The sequence below is a fragment of the Dermacentor silvarum genome, chromosome 3 (assembly GCF_013339745.2).
Source record: "Dermacentor silvarum isolate Dsil-2018 chromosome 3, BIME_Dsil_1.4, whole genome shotgun sequence".
NCBI classification, from domain to species: domain Eukaryota; kingdom Metazoa; phylum Arthropoda; class Arachnida; order Ixodida; family Ixodidae; genus Dermacentor; species Dermacentor silvarum.
In genome coordinates, this window is record NC_051156.1 from 16053118 (window position 1) to 16076638 (window position 23521).

General features: G+C 49.9%; 1 protein-coding gene across 2 annotated transcripts in view; it reads right to left on the reverse strand.

Annotated features, from left to right (window-relative positions):
* LOC119445344 (focadhesin) overlaps nucleotides 1–23521 on the reverse strand; it is a 377760-nt gene that overhangs the window by 63556 nt on the left and 290683 nt on the right. For both annotated transcript variants that reach the window (XM_037709656.2, XM_037709655.2), the window contains exons 29-30: nucleotides 20611–20691; nucleotides 5154–5273 (exon numbers count right to left, since the gene is read on the reverse strand). In XM_037709656.2, coding sequence (XP_037565584.1) covers nucleotides 5154–5273; nucleotides 20611–20691 — 201 coding nt within the window. The remainder of the gene's footprint in view (nucleotides 1–5153; nucleotides 5274–20610; nucleotides 20692–23521) is intronic.

Genomic DNA, 23521 nt, shown 5'->3' on the forward strand with positions numbered 1-23521 from the left:
TGCCCCCAGAGCTCAGTAATGTTAGCGGCTTCCACCGTGTTGGTTTAACCAATGCCTTCTTTACTAGATGTCTGCCGCATCGCTCATTTTCCCATTGGAGCAAAGGTTCCCGTGGTTCAGGGTAGTCACGGAGAGACGGCGCTCGCTGCCAACCCTACTTCCTGTTGCGAAGGAAGTGACGATTACGAGGCTGGCGCGTGCTCAACCAATGGCTTGACAAGAGACCGCGGGTGCTGCCTCCGGGATGGCAACAGACACCGCTATAATTTCGGAAGCAGGGCCACGTGATTTAGGTTTGGAGCGGCCGCCGCAGCTAGCGCTCGCAGCCGAACCTGGTGGAGAGGAGGAAAGAGGAGAGGGACAGGAACCAGCTTCTCGTCTCACGCAGCAAGCATCTTCTAAAGGAGGCATTGGTTTCACCCATTGGGGGTTTCGCCCTGGCACACAAAGCCCGTTTTTTCGTTTGATCGGTATGGCCACTGGTTCTAGCCTTCATGATCATGGCGCTGCTGGTTTCCAGAATCGGCGATAACATCGAATGCACGATCTTGCACTTCTGTGAGTCTTGTACAATTTGCAGCTTCGTCTCAAGTGACACAGCTTTCTACTTTGTCGGTGCTTCTACCGCTGCTCGCTGAGAGAGAGAGAGAGAGGGGGAGATTGTAGAAAGGGAGCGCAGGAGCCATTTGCCTCTTGCTTTCGTTTATTTTTTCTGTTTTTTCCCCCTATTCACTTTTCTGGATGCTCGCTCGATCGCCGACGACGCAGACAGGAAGTAGCTGGCGCCATTTTGCCCTGTCTCGGTTAAGGGGAACTTAGCAACATAAATTTCACGATCATTCCTCATGGAAAACGCCACCCAGAATGCAAAATTTCAATTGTTATATCCGATATGCGGTAAATACGATATTGTTATATATGTTTTTTTTTCTCATAGCCCTAATGCATAAGTTGACACACTTAAGTCGACTCATCGTACGTTATAGCCGACATATCGTTATATGTGGTATCATTATAAGTGGATTGCCCTGTACTTGCAATTCAAGTCAAACTACAGTAGACTTTCATTAATTTGACTCTGGCTAATTTAATTTTTTCAATTAATTCAACCCCAATTGAAAGTCGCGGTTGGCATGCATACATTTCTATGGGCCATTATCATTATTTCAAGTCTGTATTTGACCCTCACTGGATAATTCGAATAAAATGAAGTAACCATTTACTGTGAGCTACCATTTGTGCTTGGACGTCCTCCTAGGGCTTGCCACAAGTAGGTGCTCTTGGCAGGAACTAATGTGTCTTTGACATGTTCACTGTCCCCTAACACTGCTAAGACAGACACTGCAGCCATTGGGGTCACAATTGGGGTAATCATAGGTGTATTCGTGCTGACTATCTGATTTTATGGTTACTTATGGTTACAAAGCTTATTAAACTATATTGTTAAGTGCGTAAGGGCCACTTGATTTATTGCACGACAGGGATCAAAAGAAGGCGTTGCAAGGAGAAAAATGCGTAATTTGACTCTGCGTACAGCGCGGTGCTCGTCTCACCTACAAGTTTCCCTGAATAAGCAGTTTCACAGGCTGGTCTCACTGTTTTGTGGTTTCGAAGCTGTTGTCGCACAAGCGACACAAGAACACTGTGTACTAAGCTTGCGGGATGACGATAGCATGCTTCCATCATGGAAACGCAACCATCGATAGCACGTGCTTTAACGTAAATGCCCATGCGGTCGCTTCGGCAGGACAGGGGCGACCCTTGATTTTCGAATCTGCTTGCTATAGAAAAAATTGGAGGTGTCGTGGGCAGATATTTGAGGTTGTATTGTCTGTGAACACTTTTACTCAGTCCTAATCATGTTCAGATTTTTTCCTATTTCTAATTGTGTTTCGTTGCCCTCGTCATTTCCATGAGCTCGCCTCATCGGTGCTTTACCAAAACTGGTCATCTTCCGTGCCATGCATTGCTAAATGATTACCGTCGCCTTGACTCTGACAGCCTCAAACAAAACAGCCCTGCCATGCTAAAAATCCATGTGCATACTTCTTGCAGTTATGCCTTCTTAATGTGCTTGAAAGCACAACGTAGCTGAGCCTGCTGAACAACGTGGCTCAGCACAGTGAATACAGTTGAAGCACTCCGAATTTAACGCACACGTGAATCCAACGCACACCTTTCTTCTGAGAAAATGGGTCCAAAAATTGAAGGCACGTTACGATCAGATACGAATCCAAAACTGCGTTCGCATTGTTGGCAACAGCCTACTGTCAGAGCCATCACACTCAGCATCATCACCATCGCAAGATGGCGACAGAGCATATTTTTGAGAAGGTTGCTGTGGGTTTATTTTGTGCTTGACTACGATCTGGAATGGTATTCTCAGTCAATATGAGCTATCTGTATCGTTACGTTATAAGTGGTCTATACTGTACTGCAATAGAAAACTGTGTGTGCGCCGGCATTTTCAGGAGACAACAGGGCGAGTCTTGTAACTCTCGATCGCACGCAACTCGAGCCTTTTTTTGTTTACAGTGTAGACCGCTTATAACATAAGTCGCCGGAGTCGCGAATATCCGCACTATAAGCGGTACCGCACTTTAACCAAAGCAACAATTTTCAAGGCCCGCACATATGCAAAATATGTGCACCGAGCTTCGCGTATGCGACAGTCGAGGAATGCGGTTAGAATGTTTGCATTTAATTTACAGTCGAATCTCGTTAATTCGAACCAAATCACGCGGCGGCGCCTCCGACCGGCATTGCTCCGGCACCGCCATAGAGTAAAAGCTTAGGAGAGACCCCTCAATGTCGCGCCCGAACAAAAAAAAGTTGTCGCAGTTTCACCTGAAAGGCGAAGCATCAATTGCGATAGCAAATTTGTAGAGAGCTATACGGAGTAATGATATTAGCTTTATCAGCTGTATAAACTTGGACATGCAGCAGCACCGGCAACACGCAGAACTATTGTCGACGCCGTCGGCGTTTTGCCCGCGTTCGCTCAAAATGCGTGCGGCGTTGGTGACTGTTGCCGGAGCCTCTGATATAAATAGGCACTTGGTGCCGCAGCTAAACGTCGCCTCCCTTCCCTCCCCCTCCCCCCCCTCCCCCTCCCCCACGGCCTCTCGCACGTCGGAAGAAGGCGCGTTTGCTCTACATATATGGTGATTGTAAAGGAGGAAAGAGACACTTACTTCTGCAGCCCTTAAGCGAGCACGGCGCAGAACGCGCGTTTGTTCTCCGCCGTGCGTTCACTCCCCGTGAAAGCGCGCGCCCCTCGCGCCCTTTCACTCGCACATGCAGCGTTCGGCGCGCGGCGACGATTTCATCTCCATTGACGTCATACGGAACCTCACGGCGACGGCGACGCCGACGGCAGAAATCTGCTTTTGAGTGTCCATATAATTGCTATCGCAATAAAAAAAAAAAAAAAAAAAAAAATGCGGCGGAAATTTCACCCTCTCTCAAATGGCAAGGAGGCCGATTCTGCGTTGCGCCGGAACATGCATGTACGTGCCGACGACTCGATCAGCCACGCTACCGTAGCCACGCGTAGGAAATGGCAGTGAACCCTTCTTGCTCCTTTATGCTTCCTCTACTTTCTAGTCACGTGTTGACCTTGCACGTTGCGGCTACGGCGCAGAGGGAAGCAGCGGCGCTGTCCTAAGACGGCCAACGAAACTGCCCACGCTGGCAAACGCCCGCTTCCCGATAACGGCAGAAAACGAAACTTCGGGGAGCTGGCGCCGGGCCGTCTGGAACGGCGGCGGGCACGCACGGTGACAGTCAAAAGTGAGGGAGCTACGAGGGAGGGCGAGGGGAGCCATTCTGTGGGGAGCCACCGAAGCGGCAGAGTTGCCGAGGCGAAATCCACTTGCCTGCCGCCCTCCTCCCTCACATTCCACGGTCTCCGCGTGTGCCCTTCGCCGTGCCGTGCCGGCGCTGCCCGCTCCCAGAAGTTTCGTTTACTGCCGTTATCGTGAAGCGAGCGTTGGCCGGCGTTGGAAGTTTCGTGGCCCTCGCTCGCTATGCGCGCCGTGATATTTCACGACTCGCACTAAAGATTCTGGTTTCAGCCTCACTGGCTGTTTGTTCGCACCACGTGCCCTTTTCCTCCACTTCGTCTCTCTTTCTTCCTCGAGCACTCCTTGGGGCGCCCGTTTGAGGGGAACATTCGCCGTCTCTCGCAGCCCGTTTCCCTTTAAGATGGGATAAATAAAGTTGTTTCTCTCTCTCTCTCCCTCTCGCCGTCTCCGCTGACTTCCGTACTCCCAGGCAGCCGCACTGTAACCGGTATTTCGTTTCCCGCAACTCCAATATAAGCGATATGTGTATACATGGAGTGCTATGGGAAAATTAACGGGAGTCTGAAAAGACTGCACTATATCCGGTCCTGCACTATAAGCGGTTACGTTATAAGTGGTCTATACAGTATATGGAATCTAGATGCCAAAAGTGTATCATACGATTGCATTGTGGCAATATACTGAACACTGGAGCTGAAACATTGTGTTTCCCATGAACGTATAAACAGGTAAAAAAGAAGCATAACTGTATTTGTCATTTTTTGTGTTCTCAATCACTAACATTGGCACTGGCAAATCGTATACATAACGGGATCGCATCAACGAGGTTCTACTGTATCTCTAAAAGTGGTCACTTGAAAATACTGCCCCTGTATGCTTGTATGCAGTAGCAGTTTATGTGCCAGCGTGATATCGGAGGCTATGCATGCTGCTATGCGTGTCATGCTTACTGACTTTTTTCCACATTTTCAGGCTATAAAGTGCCCGTGCACGCCTTACGCAAGGAAGGACCTTACAGTTAGCGTTCGGTGTTAGCATCCGCCACATGCAGGTACTGTATATAGCAGACATATGCTTTCCAGCTCCTGTAGGGCATGGCAATCCATCTGTCAGACTGAGAAGGTATTATTTATGGTACAATGTCATCGCACTCTTCTAATATGCAATGGAAAAAAAAAAAAGAAAAACTTGGAGTGGATGCTGATGCTGCATGAAAAAGTGGCCACCCGCAAAGGGTCACTGAGCAGACTATCTGTGCTCAATTCAAAAGTGTGCAGTACCATGTGCCTCAGCTTTTTGGCACTGTGAACAGACAAATTAATGGGCAAGCGAAGGAGCTGCATTCACCTGAGGGGCACTCTCGCAGAAGCGGAACCAGTAGTCCGGTCCAGTTGAGGGGCGGCAGGGCACGGCCAAAGTCCTGGTCTAGGGCCCTCAGGCACGCTCCCACACGGCCATTCCACGACCCTGTAACATGAGGATGGATGCGAGTCTTGTGGAGGTCAGCAAGGCAGGAAACAACTGGTGGTCCATGCCAGCCACATATGCATAAGACACAACATAGTCCAGTGCAAATACGAACAAAGCCACATAAAATATAGCGGTATCTCGCTGATACGATACTGCATGATACGTTTTTCGGGATAACACGTTTTTCCCTTATATAAGATTATTTTCGGATAATACGATTTTTGGATGACATGTTTTATTTTCCGGTTCCCGTGAAGACTGTATCAATGAGGTTCCACTGTACACCTAATTCAACTTAACTTCCTAGTACACTGCACATACGCAATCAACACGATATACAACTACAGAACACAGACGGCAATAATAGTTTCAATCTACATCACAATGCAACTCTTTTAGTTTCCCAGATGGCAGCACATGTAAGCCATCTCATTTTTTTCTTCTTGACTCTGATCATCAACACGACAACAAAACGTTTAATGAGAAGCTCCATTGATTGACAGACAGACAGACAATGAACTTTTATTGAGGTCCTGAGGGACTAGCCGGCGGAAACCCGTTGGGGCCCCCGGCTCGCCGCTGGCTGCTCCCATGTCGGAATCGGGAGGCCAAGCCTCTCCGCTCTTTCACGGGCCCTCTGGACGGCCATGGACTGGAGCTTGAGTTCCGTACTAGAGATGGCCTCGTCCCAGTCCTGTTCGCTGGTGAGTGACGTATCCCGTAACGCAGGACACTGCCAGAGCATATGTGCTAGAGTGCTAAACTCCTCCCCACAATCTGGACATTGTGGGTCAATTTCGGTGTTTATTCTGCTTAGGAAACCTCGCGAGGGATATTACCTCGTCTGAAGCATCCTAAGCGTGGTCGATTGAGCTCTACATAGATTTGCGTGTGGAGGCGGGAAGTGCCTGCGTTCCTCTTCATAGTGGGAGACGATCTCATGGAATGTTAATAAGGGGTCGCTGTGGCCGACCTCCTCCGGATCCAATGAAGCCTCACCGCCGTCGCGGTGCGTGAATTCTTGCACACGGCGGTGAGCAATCTCATTGGGGTTCGGACGGCCCGGCAGCACGTTGTCACCCATGTGAGCGGGGAACCACGTAATGTAATGCACGGGGTCAGAATTAGTTCTGGACTTGGTCTTCAGCAACGGCTTCGCCTGTCTCGCAACCATTCCCGAAGCGAAAGCCCTGATGGCCGCGCGTGAGTCAGTGTAGATGTATGGCCTTTTGAAGTCCTGCATCGCCAGCGCAACTGCCACCTGCTCTGCCACGTCAGCCGTGACAGCGCCTACCGAGGCCGCAGATAGGAGCTCACCCTTCTCGCTGACCGCCGTGACCACGAATTTACCGGAGCGCCCATATTAAGCTGCGTCCACGAAGGTTTCCATGCCGACCGTTGTCTTTAAAATCGTCCTGGCACGAGCTGCTCGCCTGCCCGCATTATGCTGTGGGTGAACGTTTCTAGGGAAGGGACCAACGACGTAGGTCCCTTTGGAGTTCTCGTCCAGCTGAACCGCCTCACTGTGACTGTAACGCGGCCGCAAGCCCGCTGCCTCCAAGAGGCGCCTACCCACGCTGGAGCCCGAAAGCCTCGTGATCTGCGCCGCTTGTTGCGCCTCTATTAGTTCGAGGGTGGTGTTATGAACGCCGAGCTGCATTAGCATGTCCGTGCTCGCCGTGACCGGAACACCCAGTACCTTCTAACGCTTTTCCGCATCAACGTGTCAAGCTTGTCCCTTTCAGTCTTAGTCCACTGCAGGGCCGAGACCACATAGTTGATGTGGCTCATAAGAAAAGCGTGATGCGCCCTAAGTAGGTTGTCCTCGCCTAGGCCCCCCTTCTTATTGGAGACTCTCATGATTAATCTGAGGATATTCTCAGTTTTGGCGGTCAGATGCGCAATGGTTTTGGCATTACAGCCCCTGGCATCGAGCAACAATCCTAGAATTCTGATCGAATTCACCCTGGGGATCTTCTGGCCGTCCCGCGTGTACACATCTATGGGGATCTGCTCGAGCGGCACGAGCCCCCGAACCCCCTCCTGCCTTGCCGGTCTGTATAACATGAGCTCTGACTTGGTCGGGGAGAGTCGGAGACCCGTGCCCTCCAGGAAGGACTCGGTCACGTCCAAGGCCTCCTGGAGCGCCTGTTCCACGGCCGCCTCCGAGCCTCCCGGGCACCAGATCGTAATGTCGTCGGCATACAGCGCGTGTCCCACATTTGGCACGGCGGCCAGCCGCTTCGAGAGCCCGTGCATTGCAATGTTAAACAGGAGGGGAGAGATCACCCCCTTGTGGCGTGCCTCTGTTTCCTAGCGCGAATGGTTCTGATTTCGTCTGCCCCACCTTGACGATCGCCGTCCTGCCCCTCAGGAAGGACTCCACAAGCGCGAAAAATCTACCTCCCAAGTTCAATGCCGAAATCTCATTTAAGATGAAGTCGTGCGAAACGGTGTCGAAGGCTTTGGACAAATCTAGTGCAAGAATTCCCCTGACGTCTCTAGTCCTGTTGTCAATAACCTGTCTTTTAAGCAGTAGCATGACGTCCTGCGTAGAAAGTGACGGTCTAAACCCTACCATATTGTACGGGAACAACCCCTTGCGCTCTATGTGTTTTGAGATCCTGTTGCGTATAACGTGCTCGGCAACCTGCTTTCAGACATAAATTTTTTTCTGCCTAGCACCCTCACCGGCTGCGTCACAGCAGAGTTGGTAGAGAAACTGGCCAAGTTCAACGGAGGTCTAAAATTTTCAGCACAGGTTAAGAGAAAATTTTTAAGGACAGTGCACATTTGGATGAACCATCCCATAGTGATGTGAATGACCTCCTGCTAACGGTAATGGCTTTCACATTTTTATAGTCACTATGAGTTCCACAAAGGTAATGTAGTTATTAAGTAGGGGTGTGCAATTACTCATTCAACACTGAATCGAATCAAATACCGAACATTCGAATAATTAAATTCGCAAATCTAGTATCTATTACGCCATTTTTCAAATATTCAAAAAATCACGGTAGGCCGTGGTCAGTTTGTGTTGCGTTGAGCAAGACCGTAGAATGTCCTCGATCACCTTTGAAAGAAACTGTCTGCCCCGTTAAGTTAGGAGTTGCTGGGTTGCACCACGCTGCAGAATGACGTTATGGAGTAAGAAGTTCGCAATGTCAGTCGTGCAGCTTGTGGGAAGAGCACCGGTGATTGCCAATCGCATCGCAATATATTCGGTGTAGCGACCCACGCTGTGCCACATGTTACGTGTGCCGTGGAGCCCCTCGTGCTCGATGCCGCCCAAGAGTTTCAATTTGTTTTCGGCACAGAAGGAGCGCCGAGTGCATTGTGAATGGCCCACCCCAACTGACGCAGTAGCAGACTTTGCCATTGCAAGCGCTCCCCGAGGTCAGCCTATTGATGTGGGGATCCCACAAACACCCGAAGGACGCAATTCTCAGAACTGCACCCCATCGGCCGGGACCGCCTCTGTCGGTAGAAATGTAAGCCCCGGATTGATAGGACCAATCATTTCGATTGGTAAGGCATCATGGACAGAAGGAATGACAACAAAATTAGCGCATATTTCGTAAAGTATGAATGTCTGGCTGATTAGCCGCTGATAGGCACGCAGATCGTGTTCGATAACACGACAACAAACTTCACGCCACTTCAACAGCTGTCAACCTAACCCACACGCATTATCTCGGGACTGATCACTGATGAGTGACCCGAGCATGCGCAAACTTGTCGTGACCCTCCAGACTTTAAATTCATTGACAGGTGGCAAATCAAGATGAACCTCACAATGAAACTGATATGAAGTGCTCGGCTAACACGTGTCAAACATGATTGGTTCTTTTGTGTTACGTCATAGGCAAGTAGCCTATATATATATTTCGTTCTCTGAAATAAAGGTTGTCGTGCGTTTGCCCTTGGGCCGTCTCCGTCACTCTGTCACCCGCTACAACAGTGGCGACGAGGGTGACCACCCCGCGGAGCCCCCGCCACCAACAGAGGCGTCTCGGAAGCGCTGGGAGTCCTGCTGGTTACTTGAAGTAATCGAGTCTACAGAGCGTCGGCGGTCATGGCCCTGGCTACGAACCTCGGTAACCCAACTTTCGACGAAAATCAAGATAAGTGGGATATTTACTTGACTCGATTGGAAGCATTCTTTGAAGCGAATGATATTAAGACAGATGATAAGAAAAGGGCGCTCTTGGTTTCGACACTGTCAACGAAGACTGTAGGCATTCTGGCTGGACACAGCGCCCCCCGGAAAGTAAATGACCTGAGTTACAAGGAAGCACTTACCTTCCTAAATGACCATTATGCGCCGAAGTGTAATGAGGTTGCCGCAAGTTACAAGTTCTTTGCAAGAGACCAGGCCGCAAACGAATCTGTCCGGGACTATGTTGTTGAGCTACGCAAGCTTGCAGATAAGTGTAACTTCGGCACCAGCCTTGACCGCATGTTACGGGACCGCATTGTTTGTGGCATCAGAAATCGTGCGGTGCAACAGACGCTGCTTGAAAGAACTGTGCTCACACTTGCCCAAGCCGAAATGATTGCCACAGCGGCAGAGACAGCCGCACTCGAAGTAAGCGCCATGACCAGACCTGATAATGAGGCAGCGGTGTGCAGTGTAGCGAGAAAATCACGCCGATATCAATCTTTCACCAAAGATAAGCAAATCCATACTGATTGCGCACGCTGCGGAAACTACGATTACGAAGCAAGCGACTGTCCGCATAAAAGAGAGCAGTGTTTTCGCTGTCGGAAAACTGGTCATTTCGCAAGGAAATGCCGCTCCCAATCGGGGCTCCGGGCTGGTCGTAGGCGCTTGCTCTTTACCGTCGGTGCCAGCTATGCAGAGATAGAGTCCCGTGAAGCGCTGCCCTTTCAACTGTCACGCAGATTGGCGTTACGATAACCCAAGTGCCATAGAGTTGGTTTAGCCCTTGTGTATTTTAAAAAAATGGAAAGATAAATAAGTGACTGCCGCGAAAACAGGTCAAGAATTAAACTCAGAACCTCAATGGTATTCAGTACAACAGAACGTCACTAATTCATTAGTTTCAGAGAAAAAGAAAACACTTGATTCTATTGAACTGAAATTCTATTGATAAAAAAAGGTATTTTCCACACCTTCACATACTACAACTGAGATGTATTCAGTGTTAGCGCACCAATTTGGTGCTCCCTTTAATAAGACTAGACCGCACCGTATATCTTGATTTCTATGTACCTAATTTAGCTGACAGCTTGGTACATTCTTGTTATGCAATGCTATGAGACGCCCGGGCATGCTTAACACTGTGTTTTCTTGCCTAGAATCTGTAAGCAATAAATTTTGTTAAAAATTTCGGCTTTTTTATATGACATATGATATTCGGCTTTTTTTTTTTCATGATTCAGTTCGATATTCGATTCGAAATCTACTATTCGATATTCGCACAGCCAAAGTTATTAGCAAATAACCACCCCACTTTGCTGTACTGGAACAGCATCAGCAGGTGTTGATTGCTAACATCATCAATGCCATGTGCTTTGGCTCTATTGACAGCAACTATGATGTTGTAGCACACACCGATGCTGTAACGCGGGGCGCTTTGATCAGCACTCTCGGCCGGTGCCTTGACGCCGACTGTCAAGGAACTAAAAAAAAAATAAAGAAGCGCAGCGCGTGCTCAAAGCGCAAGCTCGGCACACGCAGTGTTGTTCCAGGAGCTTGAGACGCTGGTCATCGCAGCCTCCGCCGCCTTCTGAGTAGGAACGACGGCACGGCTCGTTCACCACCATCACGTTAATTCCTACAATGTGACTTTGGCCAGAGCAAGTCTCTTGCTATCACAGCCCAAATGTTTTCAGTTATAGCAATAATTACATTTCGCTCCTTTGTCTTATGGTGCGTTAGACCACAGCACATTTGAAGGCTCTATAATTGTTATTCTGGAAATAACAGAACTGTATATTCGAGCATACACATAATTACTAAGACGCCTGTGCACAATCACACTTGAAATTAGTAAACCTCAAAGCCCTGACATCTGGCAGTCCTTCCCGAAATGTTGCAATTTCGCCCAATATAGCACTGATAGTAGGGGTGTGCTAATGCCGAATAGTATATTTACAATCGAATATTGAATTGAATCAAGAAAGCAAAGCCGAATATTGAACTGAATATCGAATACTACAAAATTTTTCACAAAACTTAATGCTTACAAATTTTGGGCTACAAGTACTGTGCTGCACATGCTAGGGATCTCCCAGAACATGGGTTCTCAAAGTGGGTTCCACGGAACCCAGGGTTTCTGCAGGCCCCCCTCCTCGGGTTTCCGCGAGCAACTCATAAATTCCTCCCCCTTGCTATGTAGCTAAGACGGCGAAAACGTTCACTCGATCCAAGGAACCTCCATTACCCATGCCCAAGTGTAGAAAAACACATCACAGTGCGTAACAGAAACAGACGAACTGCGCAATAAATCCGCCAGCAGCTCGTAGCTACCCAGCCACCGAAAACGGGCAGCGTGCCTAAGCTTTGCACTTGAATCTCGGAGGTCGTAACTTACCACCATGCGCATTTTTCCCGTTTGTAGATTAGTGCCGCTAGCATGCACGCTGACATATACGTCGGAGGATAAAAAAAAAATAAATGCACGAAGTAGCGCAGCCCAGTTGGTTCTAGTACTGTAGCTCGGCGAGCGCGCAGCACCGCAAATGCGCAACTCAAAAAAAAGCTAAAATGGTGCTAGCGTCAACCGAAACGAAGCGGCAGAGTCCGAATCGCCATAGTCATCAGTGGAAATCGTATGTGATACATGATTGACAGCAGTGCCTAATTGTGTCCTTAACGCCTAGTCTTGCGTTTATCGCCATGCATAACACCGCGTTGGCAGCTGGCCGAGTGCCTTCATTAGTGCTGTGGGGATGCGCGACTCTCAAGCGTCTCCTGATGTTGTTTTCCCTGCATGTCTCCTGTAGTCCAGCTTCTCCACATGGCTAAGCCCGCGACGGTCGTGGTGGTTGCGGCGCATTGCGGGAGATGGCGCGAGTGTCGCAATGCTAACACCGCCGAACAGCGGAGTGACTTGAGAGAGAAAGGTCGAGGTCGCTTTCTCTTTGGGTTGGGATCGGTGAGCGACGCGGACGTCCCGCACGTGCGCTGATCCACGCTTCGCGAGACGTCTCGCGTGGCTTGGAGCGGGGCACCGGTGTGGACGAACACGGATCGTTCGAACGCGCCACCGTTCGCGTGACCGTACACGTGAACGACTAGGCGATGGTGTCATAGCATGGGGCGAACGTATTTGCTCGCTATCGGGTCACGGTGAGTCGGACTTCCTTGATTTGTCGCGCGCCCGTGTGAATGTTCTATTGGTTGTAATTCGGCTAGTGTGCATTAGTGTATGAAAGGTGCAATAAATGCCCTTTTGATTGTTTATACTACTGTGTTGTCGTTCCTTTGTCCCAAGAGCGCGTGTGAGACCCCACATCTGGCTGCCCAACGTGGACCTCTTGGGGCATCGGACCATAATTTTAACAGTTTTGCTCAGTCCGCAACAACCTTTGTTTCAACCGAAGCGTAGTCCTAGCGTGGATTGTGTGTGCGAAGCATGTAGCGTGCAGCGTGTTTGAACTTTTCAACATGCTAAGCCTTTTCGCAAGTGTTTTGTTGAAGTACACTCGTCGGTACGAGAGCCATGTGGTCTGCATCCTGGGAGAGCGAGGCCTAGCGCCCGCGGAGCATTGGCAAGCCTGAAGTGAGTGAGTACGGAAGCCTCGTGGGTGGTCCGAATTTCTTATGTAAATAGCTTCTTCTATATCTTTGACTTCGGAAGTCGCGGCTCAGGGAGCCTGGTGGCCGCGGGCCACGGGTGCCGCTACGGGCTGACTGGTATTGCGGCCTGGCACCGGGCGCTTCGACACCGTCTGGGACGGTGGGCGCCGTCAACTCGGATGCTGTGTGCACCGAGCGGGGTAGGACCACCTCACAGAGCTAACGTCTCCTCGCGGCTGCCTGTTCTTGTGTCCATTTTGGGTGATGTTTTTTTTGGGGGGGGATGCCGGTTGTCAGCGTAGCAACGCATTAGGTCTAAGGCTTTACAAAGCCGCCTGTCGCATGTTGAGGGACACAACCTGGTGGACCGTGGTGTTGAGGTGTCGCAGATTGCTTCCCTCACTAGTTCGCCTCGCACGAATTGAAATTACTCGTTCAACTCAAGAAAGCAAGCTTTGTTCACGTGAACTTAGCATCTGAAATGCCGTCCGAAATTTCGCTACCTGAATTGAACATCGTACCACGTGGGCGATGCGTATGCCGAATTCCTCTCCCTTGCACTACTTTAGTGTTTGTCGAGTGCGTTGAGTGTACGCAGCGTGAGCAGAGTCACTCCTGGTTTGCTGTCACCTGCACATCGTCAGTGCTGCTGCCCCGGACTACAATCGAGCTACCCCAGGCGATGCAGATGCCTGTGGCCAGTTCGGCGCAGCGATTTCAGCGGCTGCCTGTGTCCGGCTCGCTACCCTCGGCGGCTGGGAAAAGAGCCGGCAGTCATCAACGGCTACAGCAGCTCTCGCCGGCAGGGCGCGTCGGCGCGAGCGACGCTTGCTCGTGCCGACTTCTGCTTTGCCGTTTCCGGAGTTCTATGCTGGAGTCGTGCCATCGAATCTGCAGAGCTGGTGCTGTGACCAACGGACGCCAGCGGTGAACCCCAGAGACAATGTCGGCTAGCATGTTATGGAAAGCGCGTGGCCATTTTTCGCCGGAGTATGTGTAGTGATTTAAGGTTGGGGGGATGTGGGGATGCGCGACTCTCACGCATCCCCTGATGTTGTTTTCCCCGCATGTCTCCTGTAGTCCGGCTTCTCCGCATGGCTAAGCCCGCGGCGGTCGTGGTGGTTGCAGCGCATTGCGGGAGATGGCGCGAGTGTCGTGATGCTAACGCCACCGAACGGCAGGGTGACTTGGGAGAGAAAGGTCGAGGGCGCTTCCTCTTTGGGTTGGGATCGGTGAGCGACGCGGACGTGCCGCGCGTGCGCCGATCCACGCTTCGCGAGACGTCTCGCGTGGCTCGGAGTGGGGCACCGGTGTGGACGAACACGGATCGTTCGAACGCGCCACCGTTCGCGTGACCGTACACGTGAATGACTAGGCGATGGTGTCATAGCATGGGGCGAACCGCTCGCTATCGGGTCGCGGTGAGTCGGACTTCCTTGATTTGTCGCGCGCCCGTGTGAATGTTCTATTGGTTGTAATTCGGCTAGTGTGCATTAGTGTAGGAAAGGTGCAATAAATGCCCTTTTGATTGTTTGCACTACTGTGTTGTCGTTCCTTTGTCCCAAGAGCGCGTGTGAGACCCCACAGTGCGTAGTCGCCATCCATGATCGCGTCGAGAGCCACCACAGTTTCGTTCGCAGCGGTTGCGGCAAACACTAGTTTCGTTTTCACTCAGTACGCACGTCAGCCGCGTGCCTTCAAAACTGCGTAGCCGCCATTCATGATCGCGTCGATAGTGACTGCGGTTTTGTCTGCACTTGTTGCAGCGAGCGGTAGTTGCATTTTGACTTGGTGCGTGCGTCTGCTGCTTGCCTTCAGAACCACAAGGTCGCCGTCCATGATAGCATCGATAGCAACCGTGATTTCGTCCACAGCGGTTACGGAAATCTTAGTTTCGTTTTGACTAAGTGCAAAGCTGTCGAAGATAAAGAGCACTGGCTAAATTGTGATGGACGGACGATTTGTTGGTGACAAATTGTCCGCCATTGCAATGTTGGCGACTGGCGAAAAAGTAAGTGGGATGTGCGCACAGTAATGAAAAAAGTCTCAGATGAAGATCTGCACAGCGGATGCGTTGCGAAGGAAGGTGCGTGACCCACGCCGCTGCGAGCGCTAATCAGTCACAAGATGACGAGAATTGCAGCTGCCGCACTGCTCCTGTGCAAAATAGAAACAGGATTTGATAGTTTATTCAGTAATTAAAGGCGTGTTGACATAGTAAGCTTCTTGACACCCTTGATAATTTGACATGCGGTTAATCTTTTTTCAGTCTCGCGAAATCCGAATTAATGAGGTTTTACTGTACTCAAAGTAGAGTGGGTCTAATTCTAAGACCTCTTGTAATCAAATGCTATAAATGTCCTCGTGCGATAAGCACTGAAAACTGTCATTCTTTCTCGGCATGCCTTATTGCATGGGTTCTCAAAGTGGGTTCCGCGGAACCTACGGGTTCCGCAGGCCCCTGCTCGGGGTTCCGCGAGCCACTGATAAATTTTCCCTGGTCCCGCTCTTGACAAGTGTCTAAAACGACGAACACGAGGTGCGCTTGATCCAAAGAACCTCCATTACCCAAGTCCGAGTGTCAAAAAGCACATCACAGCGCGTAACAGCAACGCGCGAACTGCGCAATAAATACGCGAGCAGCTTTTAGCCACCCAACCTCTGAGAACGGGCAGCGCGCCTAAGCTTTCGCACTTGAATCTCGGAGGCCGTAGCTTGCCGCCTTTCTCCTATTTGTAGATAGGGTAGGTGCCGATAGCGTGCGCACTGACGTATACGTTGGCGGAAGAATAATAATAATAAAAAAAAAAAAAAAACGCGGAGCACCGCAATTGCGCGCCGCAGAAGAGCAATAACGGCGTAGCGTCCAACCGAAACGAAGCGGCGCAGTCCGCATCGCCGTGGTCCTCAGCGACAATCGTACGCGGCACGTGACTGACAGCAACGCCGAAGCGCTTCGTGCCTAATTGTGCCTTTAAAGCCTTTATTCTTGCGTTTACCGCCGCGCGTAACACCGCGCTGGCGGCTAGCCGCGTGCCTCCGTAAGCTCCGTAAGTGCGTAGTCGCTATCTCTAATCGCGTCGATAACCACCGCAGTTTCGTCCACAGCGGTTGCGGCAAATAGTAGTTTCGTTTTCACTCGATGCGCGCGTCGGCTGCGTGCCTTCACAACTGCGTCGTCGCCTCCCATGGCAGCCTCGGTAGCGACTGCAGTTTTGTCCGCACTTCTTGCAGCGAATTGTAGTTTCGTTTTGCCTTGGTGCGTGCGTCAGCCGCCTGCCTTAACAGTAAAGTCACCGTCCATGATTGAGTCGATAGCGGCCGCGGTTTCGTCCGCAGCGGTTGCGGCAAGCAGTAGTTTCGCTTTGACTCAGTGCAAAGCTGTCGAAGATAAAAAGCACCGGCTACATCGCGATGGACGGACAATTTGTTGGCGAGCAGCTGAGTGGCGAAAAAATAATCGGGATGTGCGCCCGTTGGTGCAAAGCGCGTCTCAGATGAAAACGCGCGCCTCGAAGGATGTCGCGAGGCCTTCGCCGCTGCTAGCGCTAATCAGTCATGCAATGAAGAGAATTTCAGCTTCCGCACTGGTCTTGTGCTAAATACAAACAAGATTTGACGATTCATTGAGTAAATAAAAGCGTGTTGACGTAGTGAAGCATTTGTTTATTGTTTTCTTGATACCCGCGATAATACGACATTCGGTTAATTCGGCGGGGGGGTTCCTTGGCACTTTAGGGAGCTTAGCAGGGTTCCCTGGGATGAACGCAGTTGAGAACCCCTGCCTTATTGTGACACTGTCTTGTCTTGGCTCATAACGATTTGCACCCAGTTTGGACCACGTCACTGTCAAAGTAGCGTGCCAAACACCACCACGTTGCGCTACGCCTAGCCTTAGCCTCTCTATTAGGGGAGGAGGGGGGGGGGGGGGTCCTTGGCACTTCAGGGAGCTTAGCAGGGTTTCCTGGGATCAACATGCTTGAGAACCCCTGTCCTAGAATTGTATAACAAGAATGTAGTAACCTATCAGAAACTTAGGTACACAGAAATCAAGATATACAGTACGGTATTCGTATCCAACCGAATATTGCAAAATGTTTGAATATCCTGTTTTCAAATCGAATACAAATATTCGATGGTATCTGAAATTTACAAATATCCACACAACCCTAATTTTTAGAACGGCGCAACAAGGAAGACGACAGATGAAAGAACACACGAACACAAGCGCCGACTCACAACTTTGACTCAGTGCAAAGCTGAGTCAAAGGGGAGGGTACCTACGAGAGGGTATTTGTATCGGGTCGAGGATTGCCCCGGTTCTGAGCAATATATTTTTGGGTTGCATTGATGAAGATATCGAACAGGAACTTGGTGGGTGTGGTGTAAAAATATTCAGGTATGTAGATGACTATCTTGTAATCATAGATGAAAGTAGAAACTCTGGAACTTTGGATGATACACTTGACGTTTTCAGGAGGGTAGGCAAGGGTCTAAAATTCACGTATGAGGTTCCTCAGCAGAACGAGCTGCGGTTTCTTGATTTGATGTTGTCTGCCTCTCCAGATCACATTTGTTGGAAGTTTTGGCCACGCTCAAAAAAAGAAATTTTGAACTATTCTTCTGGCCATTCAAAAAATTGTAAAAGATGGCATTGCTAGCTCTGTTCTTCGGTCAGGTATCAATAAGACGTGCCTTCATAGAATAAAGGAGAGTGTGTCAAGACAGGTGGGTAGGTTAAAAAATGCAGGGTTCCCGGATCACGTCTTGACACGAACTTGTAAGAAGTTAATTCAAGCAGTAAAACATGGTCAGGGCAGCTACACAAAAAAAGAACTAATCGAAAAGAAAAAGAAACGCGTTGCAGTTGTACCGTATGTTCATGCCTTGTCCCATGGCTTGAAAAACGTCGCAGGTAGATATGGGGTAGAAGTGGTTTTTTCTGTACCAAACAAATTAGGGGATATTTGCGAACGTGTAGGGAGACAGGCAGAGGCCAAAAAAGAAAAAAAGAAAGAAGGTTGTGGTGTCAAGCACAAGAATACGGCAATCAGTTGTGCCACGAATGTGGTTTACAGTCTGCCGTTGTCTTGCGGCTCTGCTTATATAGGCCAGACGGGCCGATGTGTCAACGTGCGATTAAGGGAACATGCGGCCAACCCACGTTGTGATGGTTTTTCGCACATTTCTCAGCACTGTCAGAAGTGCAGCTGCGCGCCTCAGTTTAACCTCACAAGCATTATTTCAAGGCATCATGATAAGACGACTCGGGAAGTAATGGAAGCATGGAACATTCAAAATAAAAAACAGTCTTGTATCAGCTGTCCCTCTATTGCGCTACAGGATAAAGAAATCCTGTACCTGAATGGTTAACGTGTTCTGGTGTTTTTGGTTCTTTTTGCGTTGTGTGTGGCCACGTGTGTGTATAAATCTGCTCTGTGATGTGGAATAAACCTTAGTTGTGAGTCGGCGCTTGTGTTCGTGTGTTCTTTCGTCTGTCGTCTTCCTTGTTGCGCCGTTCTGAAACCATGCATCCGTACCAACTCGCCCAATTGTCAGTGCTACCCTAATTTTTAGGCAGCTCTGACTGCTAGCGGTCTTCAAACGTAGGCCTAAATCAAAGTGCACAGGAATTTTTTTTTTTACTAATGTCTCCATCAGAATGTGGCCACCTCAGATGAAAATCACACCCATATGAAAAATGTCACAGTTCCAGGAAATGACAACAAGTGTGCGTCACCAAACTACAGTTAAACCTGCTTATAACGAACCTCCATATACCGAATTCCAGGATATAACGAAGTTTTTCTATTCCCCGCCGTCACTCCATAGAAGCACATGTATTTGAGACCTCTACGTAACGAAGTGGCAGCAGGAGACCCCCTCCGATATAACGAATTTTCCCCTCCGACAACCTAGAGATTTTGCCCCAAATTTTGTCATTTTTGCGCGAGCAGCAACCGGAAGCCCCTTCTCCGCCGCGACAGAAGGCGAAGCGAGCGGACGTGTGCGTACGTGCCTGCGTGAGGCGGGCCTGCATCCCTCGACCCGGCGATCTTGCCACCACGGGCGGGACCTTTCCCGCTCCCTTCATTCAAACCTGATCCTACCGCTTGCTGCAGCTGGCCTAGCCCACCAAGCCGGCACTCTCTCCTTTTCCAGTTGATGTTGCTGTGAACCATCACACTCGATGAGCGCGGACGCGCACTGTCAAACACTGGTGCCAGGTGGAAGCGCCGCTGGAGAAGCGAGCGAAGTGACCTTCGTGCTATTGTCTATCGCTTCAACGCAAACTGAGCGCCTATAACACACAGCACGCACAAAGCTACGAGCCGCCGACGCACCTACACTGCTAGCCTCTGCCCTAACGCAGATCGTTTGCAAGATACGGCCCGCGCGACCGCGCGCTGCCGCGCAGTACGCAGTTGATGCCAGAGTACAGTACAACGCCGCCCCGCTATCCCTCCGCCCTCGCCGGTGCCTTGAGCGCAACAGAATCAGGCGCGCTTCCTCCCTGCTTTTCTTTCACATGAGATTTAGACGCGGTCGTCGGCTCCCCTCGCACAATCTCACTCGCACATACAGCATACGGCGCGGCGACTGCGTTATCGTCCTTGGACTTTATGCGGAACATCTATGAGCCAAAACCAATTTTAGGGCCACAACGCGTCATATATAGACACCATCTTTATATAGCAAATACGGATCTCAAGGGCCATACTTTTGCTGGTGGAAACCGAAAATACGTCATAGTTGTTGCCCCCGGCACTTTGGGCGGCCAATGCCATCGTCAAGCCGCCAAGCCAAGCAACATGAAAAGTCAAAATCGCCGCTCGGGCCGGCGCGGGGTGGCAGTTCGCAACGTATGATGCGGGAACGGTCCCACAGTTGCGACGCAACAGCAGGGTTACCAATGCATCGAGTTCTACGGGAGCAGTGCCAGGACCGGCCGAAAACGACGTAACAGCCAGGAAAACGCAGCACCCGGGAACGTAACAGCGGGGTTCTACTGTAACACTATACGACGCTACGACGCCATCGTGACGCTGGCTCCTAGTTTCCGATGCCTCACGCTTGGGCGAAATGACACACGTCCACGCATCCGGTACCTGGTGTGACATTCCAAGGATGAGTGCTTTGACGAAAATGGAAAACGGGTGCGCGTTACAATTGAGGGCGAGTTAGAATCGAGTAAATACGGTAAGCGTTTCTTTTTCGAATTTTCGTGCCGAACCTGCATATAACGAAATCCCCTTTATAACGAAGGTTTTCGGGAATTGGTCAATTTCGTTATATCCAGGTTTAACTGTACTTCCTGGCAAACTGGGTTATCACCTGTTAAAAGAGTGCAGTATGCTTCCAACAGCACTACGTCCCTCGCCCTGTGATACAGATAGCTGAAGATGGTTATCGCAATAGGATTGGCGCAGATAGCAGTGAATGTGGAGGGTGACTGCTCGGGCTCGTGCTGTCCCGACTGCTCATGCTGGTAGAGCCCATATGTCCTATCCCTGAAAGTGGCTGAGGTGATGGCCTGGTAGTTCAGAAAGGAGTAAGTGCACTCACCTGTCCTGATAGATGCAGCCAAGAAATCCACCAGGGGTCTCAGCACACTGGCGTCTCCAAGGTACGAGTAGCTGGAAGGCACTGCACACAAACCCAGCCATGCAGTAGTGAGGAAAAGTCTGGCCACTTCACTACAAACGCTAAGACTGTCTTAAATCACAGCAGCGAGCTGGGGCTTTACTCAACACACCAGCCATTTTCTGTCTGGCCATGTTGCCAGTTTTCTTAAATGAGACGAAACTTCAAAAGTGGGTATGGAATGTCCACCTGTTAAGCCAATAAGTCGTAAGGATATTGACAAAATTGAGCATTTCGTGAAAGGTAGAATTGTCATTCACCCAAACGCAGACCAAAGGTACAAAGGAAACCCCTTACTTGAAGTAAAATTTGGCCTAGTCAGGAAAGAGTTCAACCATAGAACTAAAACAATTCTTTGCTTCACTGCAAAGCATCCTTTCTGTGGAACCATTATTATGTAGCTTCATGCTACTTCTGGGCGGTTTTCCTTCCATCCGTCTGTTTAATTTTCATATCAGATGGACGGAACAGAAGACACCACACGACACACTGTGGAAGACAGGTTTCGATCAATGCACTGCCTTCAGCCAATCCAAAGATTCTTTATGATCTTTGATAAACTGCTGTTTCCTTCACATATGCAGAGCTGCAAACCTTATAATTTGAAGACTACACTGAAGGTCACAAAATACTAAACCTTCGTGAAAAATACTAAAATTGTTTGATTATTCCTTATGTTTGAAGGCCACAACGACGACATTTATTAGGAAGCATCAGCGGCAGAGCGGCCCGTTGTGGCCCTTGTCCTTGGTCGCTAGCCAGCTCGTGTTCGCCGCTCGAGACTCTCTTCGTCTTCGTTGTCTTTTGGAGCTACAGCCGGTGGTAACGCCACTACAGAGCAATATTCAAAAGTATTTACACTATGCACAGTATGCACAGAGGTAGTAAAGGTCCATGCACATGACCAGGTTTGCAAAGTACGGGGCTACCAAAGGGATAGTCTGGCTGGGACGTCTAGGAGTCGGGAGGGCGGGGCAGAGGGTGAAGTACGGGAGGAACACCAAGGTCTCCGCGGGCTGCTGATCTATGGCAATGTTTGTCGTTAAAACCTGAATGGTTGCGTTAACGCCGGTAAGTGCACCTATGCACTGTGTATGCAGAAGGAGACCGGCAGGGTCTACAGGAAAAGCAGCTCTGGCGCACACGTAGAGGCTCAGTTGGCCGACAATGGCTGCTGCGTGCCGAAGGAGGTCTAGTGCGTTATCTCTGATGCATTTGATAACCATGTGGGACAAAAGACCGCAGTCTTAGACTATAGTGGCGCTATCTGGTCGTGTAATTGGGTACCCAGTTGTACTGCATAAGTGCACTTTTTGCAACATTGTCTTGGGCGGCGGTTGAGACCGTATAAAGTAAACATTCACTTACTAATTAAATTAATAAGCACGGTGTCAGGTGCACATAAGCAAACATGAGCAGATCTCAATCAGTGATCACAAACGCTCGCTGTCGCAACAATCATGATGAAGCGCGCTGGCCTTGAGCAAATGCTTCAGGCTGCCTTTTGCTTCAACGCATGTCCGACACTTGTGACTATGCGACCTCTCCAACACTAGGCACGCGGGAAGACAGCACAAGTTGTTGTCGATGTTCAATATCGTTTCGGTGATGCCGAGTTTTCTTTATACAGTAAAACCCCGGTGATACGATCTCGGCTGGTACGAATTTCGGTGTGATACGAATTTGTAACATTCACTGGCCGAAATACATTGCTGCTCACAATATGAAAAAATTGGCTGTTACGAACGCGTCAGCAACAGTGGAGCGACCGGCATCGACAAGCCGGCACAGCGGGATCTGGGCGGGATCCATAAGCTACCGGCTACGTCACGTGGCTGTGTAATCTCTCATTGGTCCCCATTTCGAGTGGACCGGACTACATCACAGCCTATCCGATGCTTAGCGAGAAAGTAGACAAGGACCGCTGCTGCAACGAGGACCGCGGCGCAGCCCCGACGGCCAAAACACTCCCTGCACTTACACGCCTTTCAGAAGGCATTGACGACTTGGGCAAGAAGAAAACGTACACGGTTATTAGGACACCGCTCATACGTTTTTCAAGGGACCGCAGAAAGGAAAAAAGTTGCAAGCAACGATTGGGTAGCAAATTAGTAGACAGCTGTACAAAGTAAGGTTAGTAGTTGTACCGGTCGTATAAATTTTTAAACATTCGCTTACTAACTAAATTAACAAGCACGATGTCACGCGCACACAGGTAAAAATTAACACATCTCGTTCGATGACCGTGGACACTCGTAATCGAAACGCTGGCGTGAGGAAGCGCAGCAGCAGCAGCAAACAAATTGACCTTCGCGCTGTCTTTCGCTTCAACGCGAACTAAACGTCAAAGACACAGTGCATACGAAGCTACCGGCACTAGGCGCACTTTGTCAACATTGCAGATCGTTTGGACGATGAGGTCCGCGCGGGCGCGCCCTTTGCGCATGTCGCAGATCGCTTTCAGGATACGGCACCCGCGCGGCTGCATCGTATCTGCAACCTGCAGGTCACATGTTGTAACGCATCGATCGCATGCTGCAACTTACAAGCTGGCTGCACCGCTAAATTTACGTGACCGCCACATTCAAATGCAACGTAAGATGCAGGAACATTACAGATTGGCGACGTATCACGGGGAACTTAATACATGGAAGTCAATGGGATTTAGGTTGATACCGCGAGAACGTGACGTAGCAGCCGGGAAAATGCAGCAGCGAGAAGGGTATCAATGGGGTTCCACTATTAGAAATCTATTCTGGTAAAAATAAATAAATTTTTTCTTGATAATGTGTATGTTTTGATGATACGAATTTCAAGTGATACGAATATATCA